The sequence below is a fragment of the Balaenoptera physalus genome, assembly GCF_965194825.1.
Source record: "Balaenoptera physalus genome assembly, chromosome: 2".
Lineage (NCBI taxonomy): Eukaryota > Metazoa > Chordata > Mammalia > Artiodactyla > Balaenopteridae > Balaenoptera > Balaenoptera physalus.
In genome coordinates, this window is record NC_138883.1 from 174,492,294 (window position 1) to 174,513,731 (window position 21,438).

Genomic DNA, 21,438 nt, shown 5'->3' on the forward strand with positions numbered 1-21,438 from the left:
ACATTGCTTCGAGCTGTGTATAATGCACACACACACATAAATTTGCGACACAAATCCCTCAACATGACATTCTGCTTGGTTTCACTGGACGTGGAAAGCTCCCTAACAAATTCCGGCCACATGATTAGAAAAATCATTCAAGTCTGCAGGAAATATGGCAAGCATAAAGAAGTGACCGTCAATCAGAAATGAGACGGCAGAGTGGGTCCCTGCCATTAAAACCTTTAAAGCCACAGCTCTAAAAATAAAATGGCCCACAATTATTCACAGAAGATACGCTTTACAAAGAGGTATGAAATCTACTATACGTTAACCGTACCACTGCCAATGCCCAGGACAATTTTCCTTGGAAACCAGACTCAAGAACTTGAAAAACGCAGATGCAAGTTTATATAATTTTTACAACTTTGGGCTTTTCTTCTTCCCCCATCAAGCAGGGAAGAAAAGTATAGCAACAGTTACATTTTCCCCTTTTGAGGAGAAAGTATAAATGAAAGCAAAGAACTCTTATTCTAACTTTTTTTTTTAATTAATTAAATTATTTTTGGCTGCGTTGGGTCTTCGTTGCTGCGCACGGGCTTTCTCTAGTTGCGGCGAGCGGGGGCTACTCTTTGTTGCGGTGCGCACGCTTCTCATTGCAGTGGCTTCTCTTGTTGCGGAGCACGGGCTCTAGGCACACGGGCTTCAGTAGTTGTGGCTCACGGGCTCTAGAGCGCAGGCTCAGTAGTTGTGGCGCACGGGCTTAGTTGTTCCGTGGCATGTGGGATCTTCCCAGACCAGGGCTCGAACCCGTGTCCCCTGCATTGGCAGGCGGATTCTTAACCACTGCGCCACAAGGGAAGCCCTCCTCTTTTTGATAAGTTTTTGGTATTTTTTTTTAAATAATAATGAAAGTCTCAGCGTTTCAGGTCACTGCAGCATTTACCATGCCCTAAGGGGACCATTTCCAGACACACAATGTCACTGTCTTTCTTCAGTTTACACACATGATAGGGAAGAATCCGCAACAGAGAGCAAACTGCAGAACACAGGACCACCATCTGCTCCGGTCCCTCAGCGTCGCCCAAGTAACCTCTCGGTCTGCCTAAATTATCATTTGTCATCAGTGTCTTTAAAGGAAAACAGAAGAATCAGCAGTACTGCCACAGCCCCTAAACGTCAGAAATTGTGTAACAGAGGACAGCATTGACTTACTCGTTAGCTTGTTGTGACTGAGGACCAGCTGGGAGATGTGGGACAGGGTGACTGTAAAAGAAAACAAGAAATCACACAGTCAGTTAATGTACCCAAAGTACACCTACACTCCTACAAGGTGAAGGGCTAAGTTATTTTCACAGGGTGGAGTGTTACCGCTCACAAAAACAGAAGCAGGGGTTCACAGAGGGCTGTCTGTTCAATGTTAAAGCAAATCAGGAGAAGCTACGCCATTCGCAGGGCGACGAGCATTGCGAGGGCCAGATACGCCGCGGGCCACAGCTAGTGCCGCTCGGCGGCCGGGCCCAGTGGTCCAGCCGCAAGAGCCCGTCTCACTAAGGGGACCGGTCAGGAGACCCGGCCCAGAGGCCGGAGAGGAACAACTCCTCCTCCATTTCCCCACACGCTTAAACAAACCATCGCATCGAGACAGGGAGACCGCATCACCCTACCGCCCGAGCCCATGGTCAACCCCGAAACGCTGCTACAGGCTCTCCAATGATCCCGGTAAGAACCTTCCACAAGTTCCTCTCAACAAGTTTTGGCTGACAATTCAAAGCAGCAGCGGATTGCTCACCAATTTCGGACATTATCATGGAGGCTTAGTCTGCTGAAAAAGATTAGATCTGCTTTAAAAAGAAAAAAAGGTTTTTCCAACGACCAAGAAAGAAAATATACATATAGAGCCATTAAAAAAAAAAAAAAGAAGAAGAAGAAAAGAAAGAAAAGGAAAAAAAAAAAAAGCTAGACGGAAAAAAGTGACCTGCCTTCTACTTTGGGTTCTAAAACTTCACTGCGTGGTCAGCAAGCTATATGTATATTTTATTTTTGTGGGTATATATATATAGACACACACCCCTATTTACTTATTTATATAAGTTAAATATTTATATATAAATTAAAATCTAAATGATTATACACAATATACTAAATATACTAATTAAATACAGTATACTTTATATTACAATTTTAAACGCAGATGTATTAGTGAAGAAACATATTTAAACATTTTTCCAATATTCTTTCTATAAGAACGTTATTTTAATGCAACAGAGTTTTTTCCATAAAGGAATAAGACGACAAATATTTTTTCTCAAGAAGTCTCAGGGTTGGACCCCAGCATCCTTGAAAAAAACATGTATCATCGCTGACCACAATTTTTGAGTGTTTTTCTATTGTTCAACCTCTCACAAAGTTAGAAAAAAGTTCACAATACAATGCAAAGACCTGCTTTTCTGCCCTGACCCATTTGAGATTAAGCTGTTGGCTTGATGTCCCATAAACTTTAGGGTATTCCTACAAAGACATTTTCCTGCAAAACCACAATATAATCACCAAAGTCAAAAACTTAGCATGATACATCATTACCATCTAATCCTCAGCCCCCATCCAAGTTTCACCAAATGTCCCAGTGCCCTTTTGACAAGTACTCACTCTCTGAGTACTTCCCTGCTTTCTGGCAAGAGATAGTCAAGCTCGTCTTGTACTTTTGCTGCCACAGGCTTGGAATCAATCAGCCATTTCTCCAATGAGCTGATTCTGTGGAAAATAGTACTTATAAGCCAAAATCTGGGCACTAGATGTGCTCATTGTTATTTTGGGGCTCAGTATTCTCCGTGCACAGAATCAGAGAATACACACACTCACCCACACACACACATCTGTACCGATCTGTACACACACATCTGAACTTGAATCCCAAGTTCACACCAAGAGATGGATTCCAATACAACACTGCACGGTTCATTCTCATTTTCTCCGTTTCCTATTTGTTAACTCCCTTCTCTAACAGCGAGAACTCTGGCGTCCATTATTTTTAACCTACTTACGTACGCCATCGATACCCCTACATATAACTGCACGAAGCAGGGTTATCTTACAGCTGGGTTGGGGTGGCTCTATGCTGACCTGCAGGGACACCTGGAAGTCTGACACTGATTCTGGGTCAAGATCCAGATGAGTAGGTGAGCTCGAGATGTGTCATGTCCTGTTCAAAGTTGCAAACACCTTGGAGGCTCCAGGACCAGCTTGTTCACATGTCCAGGGATGTGTAGGTCGCTGGCTTATACCTGGTTAGAGGCACCTGACCAGTCGGGCACAGAAGACAGCGCTAGACATTTCTGCCCACGCACTCCCAACACCCAGACTCGTTTCGTTGAATATGTCTTGAAAGTTCTTACCTGGAGATAAAGTATGCCCTGAGCAACCAAGAAACGAGCCTGGGGGGCTGCACCAGTGAGCCCCTGGGAACCCTGACGTTCGCCTGTGCTTTCTAACCCCTGCTAAGCTATGTCCTGTGCCCTTATTAACTCCCTGGGTGAGTGGGCTCTATGGAACCTTCTGGGTTCTTTCAACTATGCACCCGTGTATTAATACAGGAACCCATCTCCCCATGCTCTTTCCTCCTACCTGGACACCTGTCCGGCTCACCCTCCTCACCTGCACCTCCAACCTCCTACCCCTGGTCCTGCTTGGGTTTGGACCCCCAAGACAGGCTCCCCACCCCGCTGTGGGCCACCACGCCCACGCCCCAACACCTGAATGCCTCTCTTCCTGTTGCACTTACTGGCTCCAGGATTGAAACCTTAGGGGAGGAGGAAGAGAAAGGCAAAGCACAGGGGAAGAGCATTTTTGTGATTTTAAAAGCATCACCATGATGGCTTCTTACATGACAAGTTAGATTCTAGACACTGCAGAACATCTCACACATTTGTATTTATAAGAGTTAAGACTGTTCTTGTCCACCAGATAAAGCATTCCTTTACCTCTGAGGCATAGAGTCTGATATGAAGACAAAAAATCTCCAAGAGCTGTCCTCATACAAAACCAGATGAAATAGATTCAGAGATATACGAGTTAAGACAGTGGTCAGTATCATAGTAGAACAAACCACAAATAACAGGAGTTACACAAGAGTTTCTCTCTCACTTACACACGGGCAGTCCAGAGGTTCCTGGTATCTTGTTGCTCAACCATTCATGGATCCCACCTCATGCTCCAAAAAGGCTGCCTGAGCTTAGCCATCATGCCTGCATTCCCCTTAGGAAGATGGAAAGGGGAAAAAAGCCTTCCTCCTTTACAATTCTTCCAAGAAATTGCACATGGCACTTCCATTTACAAGCAGTTAATCAACATTTTGTAATACAGTGATGCCTAGATGCAAAAGAGGTGGGGAAACATAGCCTGGATTGCAAGTGACCACACACCAGATACAATTAGGGGTTTTATAACCCACAAAGATGGGGCAAACCAAAACTGGCAGACAACTAGCAGCCTCTCACACTAGCAAACCACTCTGAGTGTCACAGAAATCAATTCTGATTACAAAAGCAAACAACCCCTGATAATCTGATCACCTCCTGCCGTAATTTTTCTTAAAATATCACAACTACCATAATTAAAAAGAAAAAAACTTTGCTCTTCTCCCAGCTAATATTCACAATGAAAGATTTAATTAGGAAAAGTTGGGCCTTTTCAATCTTTTCATTCTGTCTTCTCTACAAGCATTTAGCAGGGGAGAAAATGAATAAGTTTGAAAGTTCTTTTTTTTTTTAAATAGAGTAGAGAAATGCATTTGTTGCTTCACCTGATCACACCACTAGATGTATTTTTCTTTCTCATTATTGTTACAGGGCTACATGCTAAAGTAGGTAAGAGGGAGAAAAATTAGAGCAGAAAAGAATAAGTTAATAAAAGATCTTTGAGGAAATATTTAGGGCAACAAAGGACTCCAGGCTGGATCTGCGGGGAGAGCAGTTAAGTTGGACAGAATTGAAATCACAGAATCAATCACAAAGCTTGTGACAGGAAAAGACCAAGGACCAACAGACATATTCATGCAACCTGCCACTCCCCTCCACTTGGCCATGGTGAGTCCATTGTGGGTTTCCTATGGAAACTGCAGTGTTAAAAAAGAAGGAGAAAAGGTCTACCAAAATAGAATGGCTTATTTAAAAGTACAATAGCCACCCTAGTCAATCATGTGGGCGAAATGGAACGAGGCTGTCCCCACTGACCTGCCCTGCTAACCCTAACCACACACTGGGAAATCTCCCGCTGCAGGAATATCGTACCTTACGGTCCTGCCAGTCATGAACTGTCAGGAAGCAGCGGCACCAGAACAGTGACAACAAACTGATATTAAAATTCCTGAAGCAATATTAACCCGTGCTTTGCCGAGGCATTTTCAAAGTAGGATGCACTTCCAAGTCAGCTAAATAACTGAGAAACTGTGTTGGCATACTCAGTTAACTGCTGCTGTGCCTTGGATACCATTCTGTCTCTAGCCTTTAGAAACGGTATGTGGGGACTTCCCTGGTGGCGCAGTGGTTGAGAATCCGCCTGCCAATGCAGGGGACACGGGTTCGAGCCCTGGTCCGGGAAGATCCCACATGCCGCAGAGCAACTAAGCCCGTGCGCCACAACTACTGAGCCTGTGCTCTACAGCCCGTGAGCCACAACTACTGAGCCCGCATGCCACAACTACTGAAGCCCGTGCGCCTGAAGCCCATGCTCCACAACAAGCGAACCCACGACAATGAGAAGCCTGTGCACCACAACAAAGAGTAGCCCCCGCTCATCGTAACCAGAGAAAGCCCATGCGCAACAACGAAGACCCAACACAGCCAAAAAATAAAAATAAATAAATAAAATTTTTTTTTAAAAAAAGAAAGAAAATGCTAAATGCTCAAGAAGCAACTGGTTGTTCCAATAATTTCCATCAAGGACCCATTCAGGCACGCGTGGACTGGATATTTACCAGGCACGCTCGGAGTGTCAATGGTCTCTTCCTTGGAGATTCTGTTAGAAGTAACGTCAACAGTGCATCCTCGTTAGACTGGGACAGTCCTGGATTTCGCCCACTTTCCCTCAAAACTGTCCTGGTTTGCGTGATATGCCACACGGTCCCTCAATTTAGGTGACACAGAATACGCACCAAAATCCTAAACTGCAAGATATAAAAGGATCGTGGGCACAAGAGAAGTGTATCTGAAAGGATAACAGGAGATCAGGAGGAGACATCACAGGGACTTCCCTGGCGGTCCAGTGGTTAGGACTCCACGCTTCCACTGCAGGGGGCCAGGGTTCGATCCCTGGTCGGGGAACTAAGCCCTGTGGTGCAGTCAAAAAAAAAAAAAAGAAGGAGACGTCATCTACTATGGGATGACACGTCGAAAAATGCTTTAAGGCACTGAAACTGGACTTGGAGGATACATGGAAATTGGAGGTTATGGAAGCAATTCTAGGCTTCTCTGAGTGAAGAGATGGAAAACAGAGAAGACACAGGACCGGATGGAACAGGCGGTATTACAATGGAATATATTCAGAAAAATCAAAGGACTAGCTAACACTCCTAGAAAAAGAATCATAGTTTCTAGATAACACGTGGAAGCAGATGTTATTTTTTAAAACAGACACAGTCTTTTTTTTCTTTCCTTCTTCTTCAGCATCGAGTAGGCAGCATGAGGAAAGAAAAGTAAGCAGGATGAAATTCACAGCACCAGATGATGACATGGCAGACCTACTTTCCAAATAACCCACCATATCACAATGATGTGCCACACTGGAAACTGTCTCTCTGGTTTTCAGTCTGGCAATCAGAAACAAGTTACTCCTCTGGGGGCACTTTAGAAAGGATAAAAAGTTCTAGCTTCACAGAATGGCGTTTCTATCCAGAGGAAAAAACACAGCCAGGATGAGACAAGGGGAGTGAGACTTGGAAACGCACACAGTGATATGGGACTTGAAAGTTTCTGCCACCTTGTCACAGGTCAGAATTGGGCATCTTTGGGTTCCCAATGGAAGATTCTAGAACACTGGCCACCAAAACCTGGATTGTAACCGTCAGTTCATTTCACCAAAACCTGGATTGTAACCGTCAGTTCATTTCACAGGCTGCGCTCCCATGGAAGCAATCGGAAAGACACCGCTACCTTCAGAAGACAAACGGTTTACTGTTTTTTTGGTCTCGCCACACGGCATGCGGGATCTTAGTTCCCCCACCAGGGATCGAACCCACGGCCCCACATTGGAAGTGCAGCGTCTTAACCACTGGACTGCCAGGGAAGTCCCTAGTTTACCCCTTTTGGACGGCTCTTGAGCTATCAAATACTGCAGTGGGAGAACAGCCAAACCCTCTGGGATGTTCAAAGAGGGTCACCTTTGACTTGTGTTACAATTCCAGGGTGGGCAGCCTTCAAATTCGGTGCAAGTCTGCAGATTACACTGCAAACAGTACCCTCTGTGAATTCAATTCCTCCCAAAGTTGTTGACTACAAAGAAGAATTCATTTGAACTGAAAATACAAGATGGTCCCAAAGGCTTTTCCATTTGGGCTCCCGGTAGGCTAGAAACAGCGACAGCCCTAAATAACCCGGATTCAGAGACTCGGCGGGGCTGCAGGAGAGGCCGCACGTGAGCACCACGCAGCCACGCTGGCCACTCTGCCTCCCGTGTCTCCAAGATGCGTGATTAAAATGCCTGCCCGCGTCACACGCTGAAGTTATTGCACCCCTGCTAGAAGGATGCAGATTCAGATCTTCTTAAGCATGCAGCTTCTGACAGTATATTTAAGTGAAGGCAGACAATAAAACGTTTGACACCAGGATGTAATACAAATATCGTATTCATCAACACACCCAGAATCATAAAAGAACATTTCTTTTGAATTTCGTTCATAATTTAAAACTTCAGGGAAAAAAAAAAAAAAATCACCAGGGTATGAAAGCTTTCCTTTCCTCCCCAACCAGCTACTGTGGTGAGTTGGAAACTCTTTGGTAGCAAGTTTTCTAAACTGGTTACTTGACCGAGTCCTATTTGCAGATAAATGGTCACTCAAGCATAATTAATTGCTTTTTCATTCAACAGAAAGCAATTTATCATATATGATGATTTTTAACAATGTGATACGTCTTCCTTTACGTAAGTAAGAGCAGAGAATTCACACGTGCTGAGAACCCCCATGAGCTGGTCACAGACTGGGGCTTCTGTGTCTCCTGGGCCATTAAGTCAAAAGACGCTGGACCCAAGGCACCGTGTTACTGACAAGATGGAGCCCACATCCTCCCCATCCAAACACATCGCTTTACAGTCTCTCCTTCAGGAAAAAGGACAAAGAAAAATGTTCCATTCTGAAGATGCCTGGGAGAATTAAAGAGGAAAACACAGGGGGCTACCTACGGTTCACCGTTGTTCACTGCTCTTGGGGAATGAGGAGAATGACGTGAACGAAGGCTCAGGGAGTTACAAAGTGTTTACAGGGCACGGTACTTAGTTATGTTGACAAAGACAGAATACGCGTGAGACACAGGTACTGCCCTCAAGGGGCTTACTCTGTAACGAGGGGAGGCGATAAAAAACTACCACACAAGGCAGAATATCAGCACCTCAAGGAGGTAAGCTGATTCGAAACTCCCGTTAAAAGGGAAATGCTGCAAAGTTTTTTCAAGGTGAGTAAGAGCTTCCAGGTCCAGAGTCAACTTTATTCTATATCTACGTACCTACCTTCTCCCCCTAACCCAGCTTTTTTTTTTTTTTTACTTGTCTGTATTGAATAATTTTTCTAGCATAAACTGTTTTAACTGTGTAACCTAAAATAGGTGTACTTTTAGAAATCAGTTATAGGAAAAAGCTTCAGCTCCTTAATTTACAGATAAGGAAACTGTGGCCAAGAGGTAAAGTGATTTTTCTAAGGTTCCCCACAAACTCCCCGCTCCCCCAGAATCATAACTGAGACTCTAACCAAGGTTTCCAGATTCCACCTCCTGAGCTTATTCTTCCTAAACTGGAAAAACCATATTCACACGTCGGGGGAGTGTTCTTTTCAAGATGGTGGAGACGCCTATCATTAAAGAGTATAAACCTGAGTGGAAAGTCCTTTCTATCTTGAATACATATGACAGTTACATAAAGGGCCTCAAGCACAGCTAGAATACCAAGTTTCAAGCAGTGTGAGACCGGGACTGTAATTCCATGAGAATAATGAGGAAAATAAAAAATCACTGGATTAGTCTAGAGCGCAGTTCCTCATGTTTAAAATGAAAGGCTGAATTAAATTATTCGATTCTGTGAGAAACAGAAGAGAGAAGAAAAGAAAGAACTAATATACACGTAATGCCTGCTACATCAATATGCAACACTGGGGACTTTATAACCACTCATTAGAATCAAAAATGTTAAAACATATAACAACTGACACTGCAGAAACACAAAGGATCATGAGAGACTACTACAAGCAACTCTATGCCAATAAAATGGACAGCCTGGAAGAAACGGACAAATTTTTAGAAAAGCACAACCTTCCGAGACTGAACCAGGGAGAAATAGAAAATGTAAACAGACCAATCACAAGCACTGAAATTGAAACTGTGATTAAAAACCTTCCAACAAACAAAAGCCCAGGACCAGATGGCTTCACAGACAAATTCTATCAAACATTTACAGAAGAGCTAACACCTATCCTTCTCAAACTCTTCCAAAATATAGCAGAGGGGGCTTTCCTGGTGGCGCAGTGGTTGAGAGTCTGCCTGCCAATGCAGGGGACACGGGTTCGAGCCCTGGTCTGGGAAGATCCCACATGCCACGGAGCAACTGGGCCCGTGAGACGCAATTACTGAGCCTGTGCATCTGGAGCCTGTGCTCCGCAACAAGAGAGGCCGCGATAGTGAGAGGCCCGCGCACCGTGATGAAGAGTTGCCCCCACTTGCCGCAACTAGAGAAAGCCCTCGCACAGAAACGAAGACCCAACACAGCCATAAATAGATAAATAAATAAATACATACATACATACATACATACATACCAAAAGTAAGACAAATGCAAAAACTGTCTATGTCCCTGACAGGCTATATCTGTCCAAGATAAATTTTAAATATATATATATATATAGCAGAGGGAGGAACACTCCCAAACTCATTCTACGAGGCCACCAAAACCGTGATACCAAAACCAGACAAAGATGTCACAAAGAAAGGAAATTACAGGCCACTATCTATGATGAATATAGACGCAAAAATCCTCAACAAAATACTAGCAAACAGAATCCAACAGCACATTAAAAGGATCATACACCATGATCAAGTGGGGTTTATCCCAGGAATGCAAGGATTCTTCAATCTACGCAAATCAATCAATGTGATACACCATATTAACAAACTGAAGGAGAAAAACCATATGATCATCTCAATAGATGCAGAAAAAGCTTTTGACAAAATTCAACACCCATTTATGATAAAAACTCTCCAGAAAGTAGGCACAGAGGGAACCTACCTCAACATAATAAAGGCCATATATGACAAACCCAGAGCCAACATCATTCTCAATGGTGAAAACCTGAAACCGTTTCCTCTAAGATCAGGAACAAGACAAAGTTGTCCACTCTCACCATTATTATTCAACATAGTTTTGGAAGTTTTACCCACAGCAATCAGAGATGAAAAAGAAATAAAAGGAATGCAAATCAGAAAGAAGTAAAACTGTCACTGTTTGCAGATGACATGATACTATACATTGAGAATCCTAAAGATGCTACCAGAAAACTACTAGAGCTAATCAATGAATTTGGTAGAGTAGCAGGATACAAAATTAATGCACAGAAATCTCTTGCATTCCTATACACTAATGATGAAAAATCTGAAAAAGAAATTAAGGAAACACTATTTACCATTGCATCAAAAAGAATAAAATACCTAGGAATAAACCTACCTAAGGAGACAAAAGACCTGTATGCAGAAAACTATAAGACACTGATGAAAGAAATTAAAGATGATACAAACAGATGGAAAGATATACTATGCTCTTGGATTGGAAGAATCAACATTGTGAAAATGACTATACCACCCAAAGCAAACTAAAGATTCAATGCAATCCCTATCAAACTACCAATGGCATTCTTCAGAACTAGAACAAAAAATTTCACAATTTGTATGGAAACACAAAAGACCCCGAATAACCAAAGCAATCTTGAGAAAGAAAAACAGAGCTGGAGGAATCAGGCTCCCTGACCTCAGACAATAATACAAAGCTACAATAATCAAGGCAATACGGTACTGGCACAAAAACAGAAATACAGATCAATGGAACAGGATAGAAAGCCCAGAGAAAAACCCACGCACGTATGGTCACCTTATCTTTGACAAAGGAGGAATGAATATACAATGGAGAAAAGACAGCCTCTTCAATAGGTGGTGCTGGGAAAACTGGACAGCTACATGTAAAAGAATGAAATTAGAACACTCTCTAACACCATACACAAAACTAAACTCAAAATGAATTAGAGACCTAAATGTAAGGCCAGACACTATAAAACTCTTAGAGGAAAACATAGACAGCAGCTCATGCAGCTCAAAATCAAAAAAACAAACGACCCAATCCAAAAATGGACAGAAGACCTAAACAGTTATTTCTCCAAAGAAGATATACAAATTGCCAACAAACACATGAAAGGATGCTCAACATCACTAATCATTAGAGAGATGCAAATCAAAACTACAATGAGGTATCACCTCACACCAGTCAGAATGGCCATCATCAAAAAGTCTACAAACAATAAATGCTGGAGAGGGTGTGGAGAAAAGGGAACCCTCTTGCACTGTTGGTGGGAATGTAAATTGATACAGCCACTATGGAGAACAGTATGGAGGTTCCTTAAAAAACTAAAAATAGAACTACCATGTGACCCAGCAATCCCACTAATGGGCATATACCCTGAGAAAACCATAATTCAAGAAGAGTCAAGTACCACAGCGTTCACTGCAGCTCTGTTTACAATAGCCATGACATGGAAGCAACCTAAGTGTCCATCGACAGATGAATGGATAAAGAAGATGTGGCACATATATACAATGGAATATTACTCAGCCATATAAAGAAACGAAACTGAGTTATTTGTAGTGAGGTGAATGGACCTAGAGTCTGTCCTACAGAGTGAATTAAGTCCGAAAGAGAAAAACAAATACCGTATGCTAACACATACACATGGACTCTAAAAAAAAAAATGGTTCTGATGAACCTAGGGGCAGGACAGGAATAAAGACACAGACGTAGAGAATGGACTTGAGGACACGGGGAGGGGGAAGGGTAAGCTGGGACAAAGTGAGAGGGTGGCATGGACATATATACACTACCAAATGTAAAACAGACAGCTAGTGGGAAGCAGCTGCATAGCACAGGGAGATCAGCTCGGTGCTTTGTGACCACCTAGAGGGGTGGGATGGGGGGGTGGGATAGGGAGGGTGGGATAGGGAGGATGGGATAGGGAGGGTGGGAGGGAGACGCAAGAGGGAGGAGATATGGGGATATATGTATATGTATACATACAGCTGATTCACTTCGTTACACAGCAAAAACTAACACAACATTGTAAAGCAATTATACTCCAATAAAGATGTTAAAAAATGTTAAAATAAAATAGTAACCACAACAGCTAATGTTTACCAAACACTTAAAATGTGGCGGCCACGGTTCTAAGAACTTTATTACCTCATGTATTCCTCACAATAACGCTAACAGACAGCACGATTATTCTCTGCCTCCCTCCTAATTTTATTTTATTTTTTTGCATTTTTTTTTTAAATTTATTTTTGGCTGCGTTGGGTCTTCGTTACTGTGCACGGGCTTTCTCTAGTTGCGGCGAGCTGGGGCTACTCTTCATTGCGGTGCGCGGGCTTCTCATTGCGGTGGCTTCTCTTGTTGCGGAGCACGGGCTCTAGGCCCGCGGGCTTCAGCAGTTGTGGCACGCGGGCTGCAGTAGTTGTGGCTCGCGGGCCCTAGAGGACAGGCTCAGTAACTGTGGCGCACGGGCTTAGTTGCTCCGTGGCATGTGGGATCTTCCTGGACCAGGGCTCGAACCCGTGTCCCCTGCCTTGGCAGGTGGATTCTTAACCACTGCGTCAGCAGGGAAGCCCGCCCTCCCTCCCAATTTTAGGTGAGAAAAATGAGGCCCAGAGAGGTTAGGTAACCTGCCTGAGGTTTCAGCACTAGTAAGTAGACAGGACCCTTTAAAAGCTGTTTCCAAACAAGAATCTGATTAATTCTGACCGTATTTTTCTACTAGGCAAATACAAATAAGATAAAAAGGAGCCTTAGTCCATTGGTTCATTTTTTCCCCCCAAATGAAGATGGGCAACGTCATACACGCACACCTTCCACTTCAGACCAACCGCTCTGTTCTCACCTTCCCTGTGTCCCTGCCAAGAGAGAAGGCCGCTGCGTGGGGGCTGAGGGTGGGCTTCTCTCTGCCCCCTGCTCAACCTCCCTCCACGCTTCTTACCCTCAACCCAAGAGCCATGTTTTTCCCTGGTGGCTTCAGAAGCAGCAAGAGCCGGAATCTCTGACCCTCTTCCACAGGGCCGGGTGGCTCTCCGAGCTCAAAGCGCTGTAGGTCCTCTGACAGGCACCGCGTGTCTGAGCGCCTCTGGGCCACCAGCCGGCACCACAGCCAGCGCGCGATGTGGTCTCGCAGGCCGCCCTCCACTGCTTTTGCCCCGGCCACCATCTGCTCCCCACACGCCACCCTTACCCTGACCTCCAAGGGCTGCCTTGGCCAGTCCCAGATCCCTAGTCTACTGGACTGACACCTGTCATCAGCTGCCCCCCCGCTCAAATCTCGGTACCTGTTTTCTGATCATCCACGGGGGCCCCCTCCATCTCTTCCCACAGTCCTGCCCCAGCCTCTGCCACTGGCCTGTCTCCCCGCCACACACACAGATCCAGCAAACAGGTGTGCCCCCTGCGGGCATCCACGCCTCCACTCCTGCCCAAAGGCCCATTAGACTCTTCAGCCCCAAACCCCCCGCCCCACCAGAGAACAGCCTGTGCCTCAGCGTAACAAATGCAGAACGTCCTAATGACTGATCCTGAGGATCATTTTGAGGTCCCTACTCTGCATCAGGTACTACACTGACGTCATCTTTTATTTGAGGGGCGGCAGATTTTCCCCATTTTATCAATGAGGAAAATGACGTACAAAGACAGGAAGTGATCTAAGGGCATGTTACAAATAAACAGCAAAGTGGGATAATTAATAAAGACCATGGCTCCAAAGTCGGTGCTTTGAGTCAGGACACAATACTCTCTCCTTATATCAACTCTAGAGGTATTAAACAACACCCAAACAGGAGGCTCTACCACAATGAATCTAAACAAAGGCGTCTTTGTTATGTTAATGAGGTGACGTTCAGCAGTTTCTAAAGGATGGGGGCTGGTTGCCAGGGCTGGAACTTTCAGTCCCACCTCTGGCCAGCCAGTTCTTCCTAACTTGATCTAGAGATTCAGCTCAATCCCAATGAAAACCACAGGGAGTTTATTTTGTGAATGGTGACAAACTGATTCTAAAATTTATACGGAAAGGCAAAAGACCCAAAATAGCAATAAAATACTGAAAAAGAAAAACAAACTCAGAAAATTGACACGTCCCAACTCAAAACTTACCATATAAATCCACAGCCACCAATTGAAAAAAACAAAGACATCACTGGAACAGAAGAGTGCCCAGAAACAGACCCACACAAATACAGTCAACTGGTCTCGGACAAAGGAGCAAAGGCAATTCAATGGAAAAAGGATAATCTTCTCAACAAATGGTGCTGGAATTTGACATCTACATAAGAAAAGAAAAAAAAATCTAGACACAGAACTTACACCTTTGACAAATACTGACTCAAGGTGGTTCATAGTGTAAAATGCAAAAAAGCGTAAAGTCCTAGAACACAACACAGGAGAAAATCTAGGCAGCCCTTGATCTGGTAATGACTTCTTAGATACAACACCAAAAGCACTATCCAAAAAAAAAAAAAAAAAAAGGTGTTAACTGGCTGGGACTTCATTAAAATTAAAAACTTCTCCTCTATGAAAGACAATGTTAATAAAAGGGAAACAAAAGCCACAGACTAAGATAAAATTTTTGCAAAACACACATCTGATATAGGACTTCTTTCCAAAATACACAAAGCACTTTTTAAATCCAACAATAAGAAAACAAACACCCCAACTAAAAAATGGGCCAAAGACCTTAACAGCACCTCATCAAAGAAGATATACAGAGGGCAAACAAGCATATGAAAAGATTTTCCACATGACACGCCATTAAGGAACTGCCCACTGAAAACAACGAGATACCGCTACACACCTATCAGAATGGCCAAAATCCAGAATACTGACAGCACCAAATATCGACAAGGATGTGGAGCAACAGGAAGTCTCATTCATTGCCGGGGGATGTACAAAACGGTTCAGCCACTTTGGAAGACAGCTGGTTTCTTATTACACCAAAAATGCTCTTACCATATGATCCAGCAATTCTGTTCCTTTGCATTTACCCAAAGGAGTCAAAAAACTATGTTCACACAAAAATCTGCACATGGATGTTTACAGCGGCAAACTGACAAAATTTGAAAGCAACCAAGATGTCCTTCAATATGAGAAAGGACAAAAAAAACTGTGGTGCATTCAGACAATGGAATCTTAACCAATAATAAAAAATACGAGCTATCGAGCCAAGACAAGACACAGAAGAAACTTAAACTCATATTGCTAAGTCAAAGGAGGCTTTCTGTAAAGATTACGTACTATACGATTTCAACTATATCACATTCTGGGAAAGGCAAAACTATAGAGACATAAAATTTCAGTGGTTGCCTGGGGTTCAGCAGGAGGTAATGAGGAAGAAAGGGAAAAATAAGTAGAACACAGAGGGTATTTAGGACAGTGAAAGTACTCTGTAGGATATTATGCATTTGTTAAAAGCCATAGTGTGTTATAGCACAACCAGCGGACAACAATGTAAACTGCGGATTTCAGTGAATACTAATGTATCAATGCCGCTTCATCAACTGCAACGAAAGTTATCACTCGAATGAATGCCAGATGTTAACAATAGGGGAAACTTTGGAGGGTTAACAACAGGGGAAACTGCTGTAAAAGGAGTGAAGAATAATAAAACAAACAAAAAAAGGAGGAGAATGGGGATAGAACATGCACAACACGACTCTTTTCAGCAATACCGGCGCTGGTAATATTGGCATTGCTATTTGCGTGTAATGTACCAAATAAGTAACTGTGAGATAGTCTAACATCATGTGTGTCCCTGACAATCAGGATTCTCAGAGTGGAAGAAAAGTAGAGACTAGTGTGAAGGTAGTTAAATAAGAGCCTTACAGTCCCGTATTTGAATTGGACCTACCAGTATGATACACACGCGCGCGCGTGTGTGTGTGTGTGTGTACCGCTGTGTTTTTTTTAGCTCTGTCTGCTAAAAGTGCCTAAAGACCATGAGCGACCCAGGAATACTGAGCAGCCCTGGAGCCCAGACTGCGGTCCCGAATTATTGCCCGCCCACACGGACAAGCCACAACAGGGTTTCTATGAGGACAGCGGATTCCAGGTCCGGGAAGGGAATTCACAGACGCACCGGGAACAGCTTGGTCCTCTTTGCTCACGTCCACTGGATGGGAGAGCCAACGACAAGAGGTTCCCACAGGGCGAAAACGAACAGTTTGCACTTGAACAAGGACCGTGGCTGCGAGGCTGTGCGGTGCATGGATGAAAACATATTATTTTAAAGAGCAAAATTTCTGGCACCTGTTTCCACATTCAGAGTTTCCCCTTGCACTGGTCTGGGGTGCAGCCTGAGCGCCGGCACGTTTAAACATTCCCTAGGTGAGCCTACAAACCAGACAAGTTCGCCAGCAGCTGGTACAGATGATACCAATCTGTGAGCAAGCTAATTCTCAGAGAAAAGCTTGGGGTGTGAGTAATTTCTCCTGGAAGAGGGCAGTGCACTGAGTGAGCACCTCGTGCGGCCTGACCAGCACCTGTGCGAGAGCTCATTCTGCATCAAGAACGTTAAGCCTTTGCCTGACATCTAAGTTTCAAACGTCTTCCCCGTTTCGGTGATTCCTGCTTCCATTGTAAAGCGTACACAAGAGCACACCCCATGACTCAATAATTCCACCCCTAGTCCGTAACCAACAGAAAGGAATACGTGTGTTCACGTGGCCACAGCAGCACTACGGGTGACAGCCCGAGCCTGGGAGCGACCCGAACATCCATCAACAGCAGAACGGATGCCTGAACTTGGCAGCCGCACCCTGGATCTGTAACCAGTGTCACAACACGAGTGACGCTCATGAACAAGATGCTGAGCATTAAGAACCAGCCAGTAAAGAGCGTACACTGTAAACCCTCTCGCCTTTGAACGATGCACATCAACAGGCAAAGGGGATCTATGCTGTCAGTCAGGACCCTGTCCTGAGGGGCTGGTGCCTGGGACATGCCCACTGTGTTCCGTTTCTTGCTTTGACAATCTGTCACCCTGTACTGTTATACGTGCGCTTATCTATAGGAGCACTTCAGTAAAGGCTTCTTGAAATGGATTTCTTTACAAGAGTGTGTTGAGCGTTTGGGGAAGAAGAAGGTTCCTGTTTCCTCGGCCCCGTTGGCAAGAGCAGAGGAGGATTGGCATCCCTGAATGCGTTCCTCAGCGGATACCGACTCAGCAGCCCCTACAGGGCAGGGACGCAGCTTCCGGGACCAGAGGATACCGACTCAGCAGCCCGTACAGGGCAGGGACGCGGCTTCCGGGACCATACTGCCGGGAGGCGCTCAGTGGACGCTTGCTGAATCAGCGGCTGTACATTTGTACGTGCACCTGACTGTCAAAAACGTTAGCGACATGAGTAAGGCAAGAAAGCATGAGCTACCAACACAGCTTCTGAAGTCTGAGCGCCCGGCTGCAAGTCCTGACTCGGCTACTCATTAGCGTGTGACCTGGAGCAAGGTACTTACGCTCTCAACGTCTCTGCGCTATAGACTGGGTGACGAGGACGATGGCGATGATGGTAACAGTCCTAACGAAACTGTGAGGTTTACAGGAAATAATCCACGTGGAGAGCCGCATACAACGCCCGGCGCGTGTGTGCGTGTGTATTAATACACTCCATATAGATATTTTTAAATTATCTATTATTTTTATCCTTTTCTAATAAAGAGGACACAATTTGTAGAATACGTAACAGGTTACATAGGCATCTTTCGCAAGGCCTGAAGACTGAAGTATTTACAGCTCTGAAAAACCAACTGTGTATGTAAACATCTGCAAAACAACCACTTGCACGCTGAGGATGTAAACCAAGTCGCCCATCTCTGCTCTGTGCTGTGCTCTGAGAAACCAAGAGGCCAAGACCCCCTCCAATTCCCCACCTGGTCTGAGGTGTGCCTTTCATTTGGCCCACTTTACCCTTAAGAACTATTCTGAGTCCGGAGGAATCGTTAACAGGCACACAGAGAAACGTATGAAATGAAAAGGCTCTTTATGACGTACCGGTAAACTACAACTACAATTACCATTTCATTCAACTCAGGTTTATTCTGTTGTGATACATGAACCAATACTGCCCCAATAGTATCTCCTCCAGCACCATCCTTCACAGAGGGTTTTAAGCTAATGTTCTAAGTGTGAAGATAGAAAAAAATGAATTAACGTACAGTATAAAAAATCTCACATCTGCTGTTAAATCCAGTTAAAATTAATAGTTTTTCAGAAAAGCCTAAGGAAACGGGGAGGGTTCAGAGTTAACTCTGACCAGTTAGAGACCAAGTTGCCTCTACTGTTTTCTTCAACGGTTAAAGCCCTGCAACAATGTGATAAACCTAAGCTTCCAAGCTGGCAGACGGGAAAAATGATGCATTTTCTTAGCCTAGCACAGTGTTGTTTTTTTGGGTTTTTTTTATGCCACGATTTATTTCTGGACTCTCTATTCTATTCCATTGGTCTATATGTCTGTTTTTATACCAATACCACATTTTTTTTTTGTCTTTGGCCACACTGCGCGGCATGCGGGATCTTAGTTCCCCGACCAGGGATCGATCCCATGCCCACTGCAGTGGAAGCAGGGAGCCTTAACTACTGGACCACCAGGGAAGCCCCTTGCACAGTGTTTTTAAAGAATTCTGAAACTGTCTGGCATGAGGTTAGGCCCGCCGGCCCCGCTTAGCCCTGGAAAGCATCACTCCTTAAGGCCTGAGCCAGGGCTGGGAAACCATACTGCACAGGATTACAGAACGAAGCTGTCGGTGTGTCTAGCGTGTGATGCTGGGGCTTTCTCGACCTTCTGTTTGCTCATCTCTAAAACGCTGACGATTATCATCTGCACCAAAGGCTGACGCGAGAAGCACTTAACCACCCCGTAAGCACTCACGTGTGTACCATTCAGAATCTCTGATGCAGACGTGATGGGCTGATCTGCGGCCCCCTAAATTCCTGTGTTGAAGCCCTCAGAGTGAAACTGTATTTGGAGACAGGACCTTCAAAGAGGTGATGAAGTTACAATGAAGCCAGAGGGTGTGCGCCCTCTCTCCTGTGCTATACTTTCTACCCCAGCGCACCTGAATTCTTAACTGAGAAGGACAGCAACCTTCTTCAATCAATTTTTCCCAAACGCCAAGGACAAAAATAACAGAGGTGCGCACGCAGGGCCCAGAAAAGACGTTGAAGCCAGGCTGGAGGGGATGGTGGGTTAAAATTTAGTCCTGGGGAGCTTCTCGGAGGAGGTGACACATGTGAATGGAGTCACATGGACAGAAAGTCATCTCTTCCCTCAACAAGCGTTAATTCACAAGGCTGGGAGGAGGGTGGCTGGAGAGAGAAAGGGTAAGGACTGCCCAGGCCAAGATGTTGAAAAACACAAAGGTGGGCTTAAACACACAAGTCAGAAGAGCAAAAAAATAAAAGGTCTTAATAACGATCACAGTGAAAGTGACATGGTCGTCCCAGCTCTTCCATCATTCCCCCAGAGAAGTCCTATCATGATGAAAATTCCCAGCCGGCACCGCCACCTCCCGGGCTAACAGCCCCTCCAGATAACCAACCCGGGATTACGTCTCTTGATTCTTTTGCAGGGTCCTTTAGAAAGACAACTACCTCAGAGGCAGCTGATTTTTCTCTTTCAAAATATTCTGTGTTGACCTCAACGGGAAAAGAATTTGGAAAAGAATGGATACTTGTATGGGTATAACGGAATCACTCTGTGGTACATCTGTAATGAACACACCATTGTTCATCAACTGTACTCCAATATAAAATAAAAATTAAAAAAATAATAATAATAAAATAAAATGTATCTGAGAGATAGTTTAGTCTAACCTGAAGAAAAGCAACAACAAAAACTGATAAAGGTTTGACACCCAGAGGGCCGTAAACGTGAAGAGATGAAAAAGTCAAAAAGACTCAAATGAAAGAAATGAAAAAAAGTCTCCCTGGCTGCTGACGGGAGTCTCTGCGCCCAGGAAGCTGGTGACAGGACCCTTCAAGAGCAACTTTACCATCCGGGTGAGCAGCTGCTGCAGGAGGGAGAGTTTCTGCCGTGAAATCTCCTTAATAAAAAGTACAAAATTGGTACCATTCCTCCCAGAAGCTTTCAGCAGATTACATGCTGTGCAGGAAAAAAAAATGAAGGAAAAGAAATAAAATGAGCGATCATTTTAAGGAAACAGTGATCGAAATCTATGGGAACCCTAGGCAAAAGGGCCACACACACCAGGTTCTTTTAAGACACAGAGAAGAAGTCAACACATAACACACACAGATGCCTTTCCCGGTCCAACTAACCAGGCTATTCCTGGTTCAGGCCATCGACCGCGTTGGGACTGGTTCCATAGGAGGCTTATGCACTCTCTGGACATTCACATGAGCAGTTAGCAGTCACTGTGTACTTAGTACTGGCTCGGTGCTAAGCCCTTGACAGGAAGCAGTGCACTCGGCGCTACACCCACGCCCCCCAAGTGGGTACTTACGTTTCCACCTAACGATGAGGCACTCGAGGCTCAGAACAGTTTCGTAGCTTCTCTAAAGTAACACAGCGATAAGTAAACCTGGACAATCTAAACCCAGTCTATTCAACTCGAGGCCCCACTTGTAATCACTGGACTACGTCTGCCTCTCAGGGTTGGATCTGAGCATCTCCAGAACCTGGCTGGACGGACAGAAAATTCTAGAACCTGTTGGATGTCTGTCTCCAGCCTATGAAGTTTTCCCCGTCAGAAAGCTTTTGGTACCTCCACTCCTGAAAGCATTTTTTAAAGGCAACTTACTGTCTCAGAGGAATGAAAGGGCTACGTTTATAAGACGCAACTCTCCCAAGCAGAAGTGAAGCCTGTTTCCTACGCTTAGAATAAGTACACAACTACCACTCTTAGCTTCAAAGCTAAATTCTTGCTCATCGTTAGAGAAACTAAACAAAGTACCGATAA

The 21,438-nt window shown here is 44.5% G+C and overlaps 1 protein-coding gene across 3 annotated transcripts in view; it reads right to left on the reverse strand.

Moving 5' to 3' along the window:
* The window catches only part of RSU1 (Ras suppressor protein 1), a 193,461-nt gene that overhangs the window by 168,710 nt on the left and 3,313 nt on the right, over positions 1–21,438 (reverse strand). For all 3 annotated transcript variants that reach the window (XM_082452944.1, XM_082452945.1, XM_082452946.1), the window contains exon 3: positions 1,195–1,245. In XM_082452944.1, the coding sequence (XP_082309070.1) occupies positions 1,195–1,245 (51 nt within the window). The remainder of the gene's footprint in view (positions 1–1,194; positions 1,246–21,438) is intronic.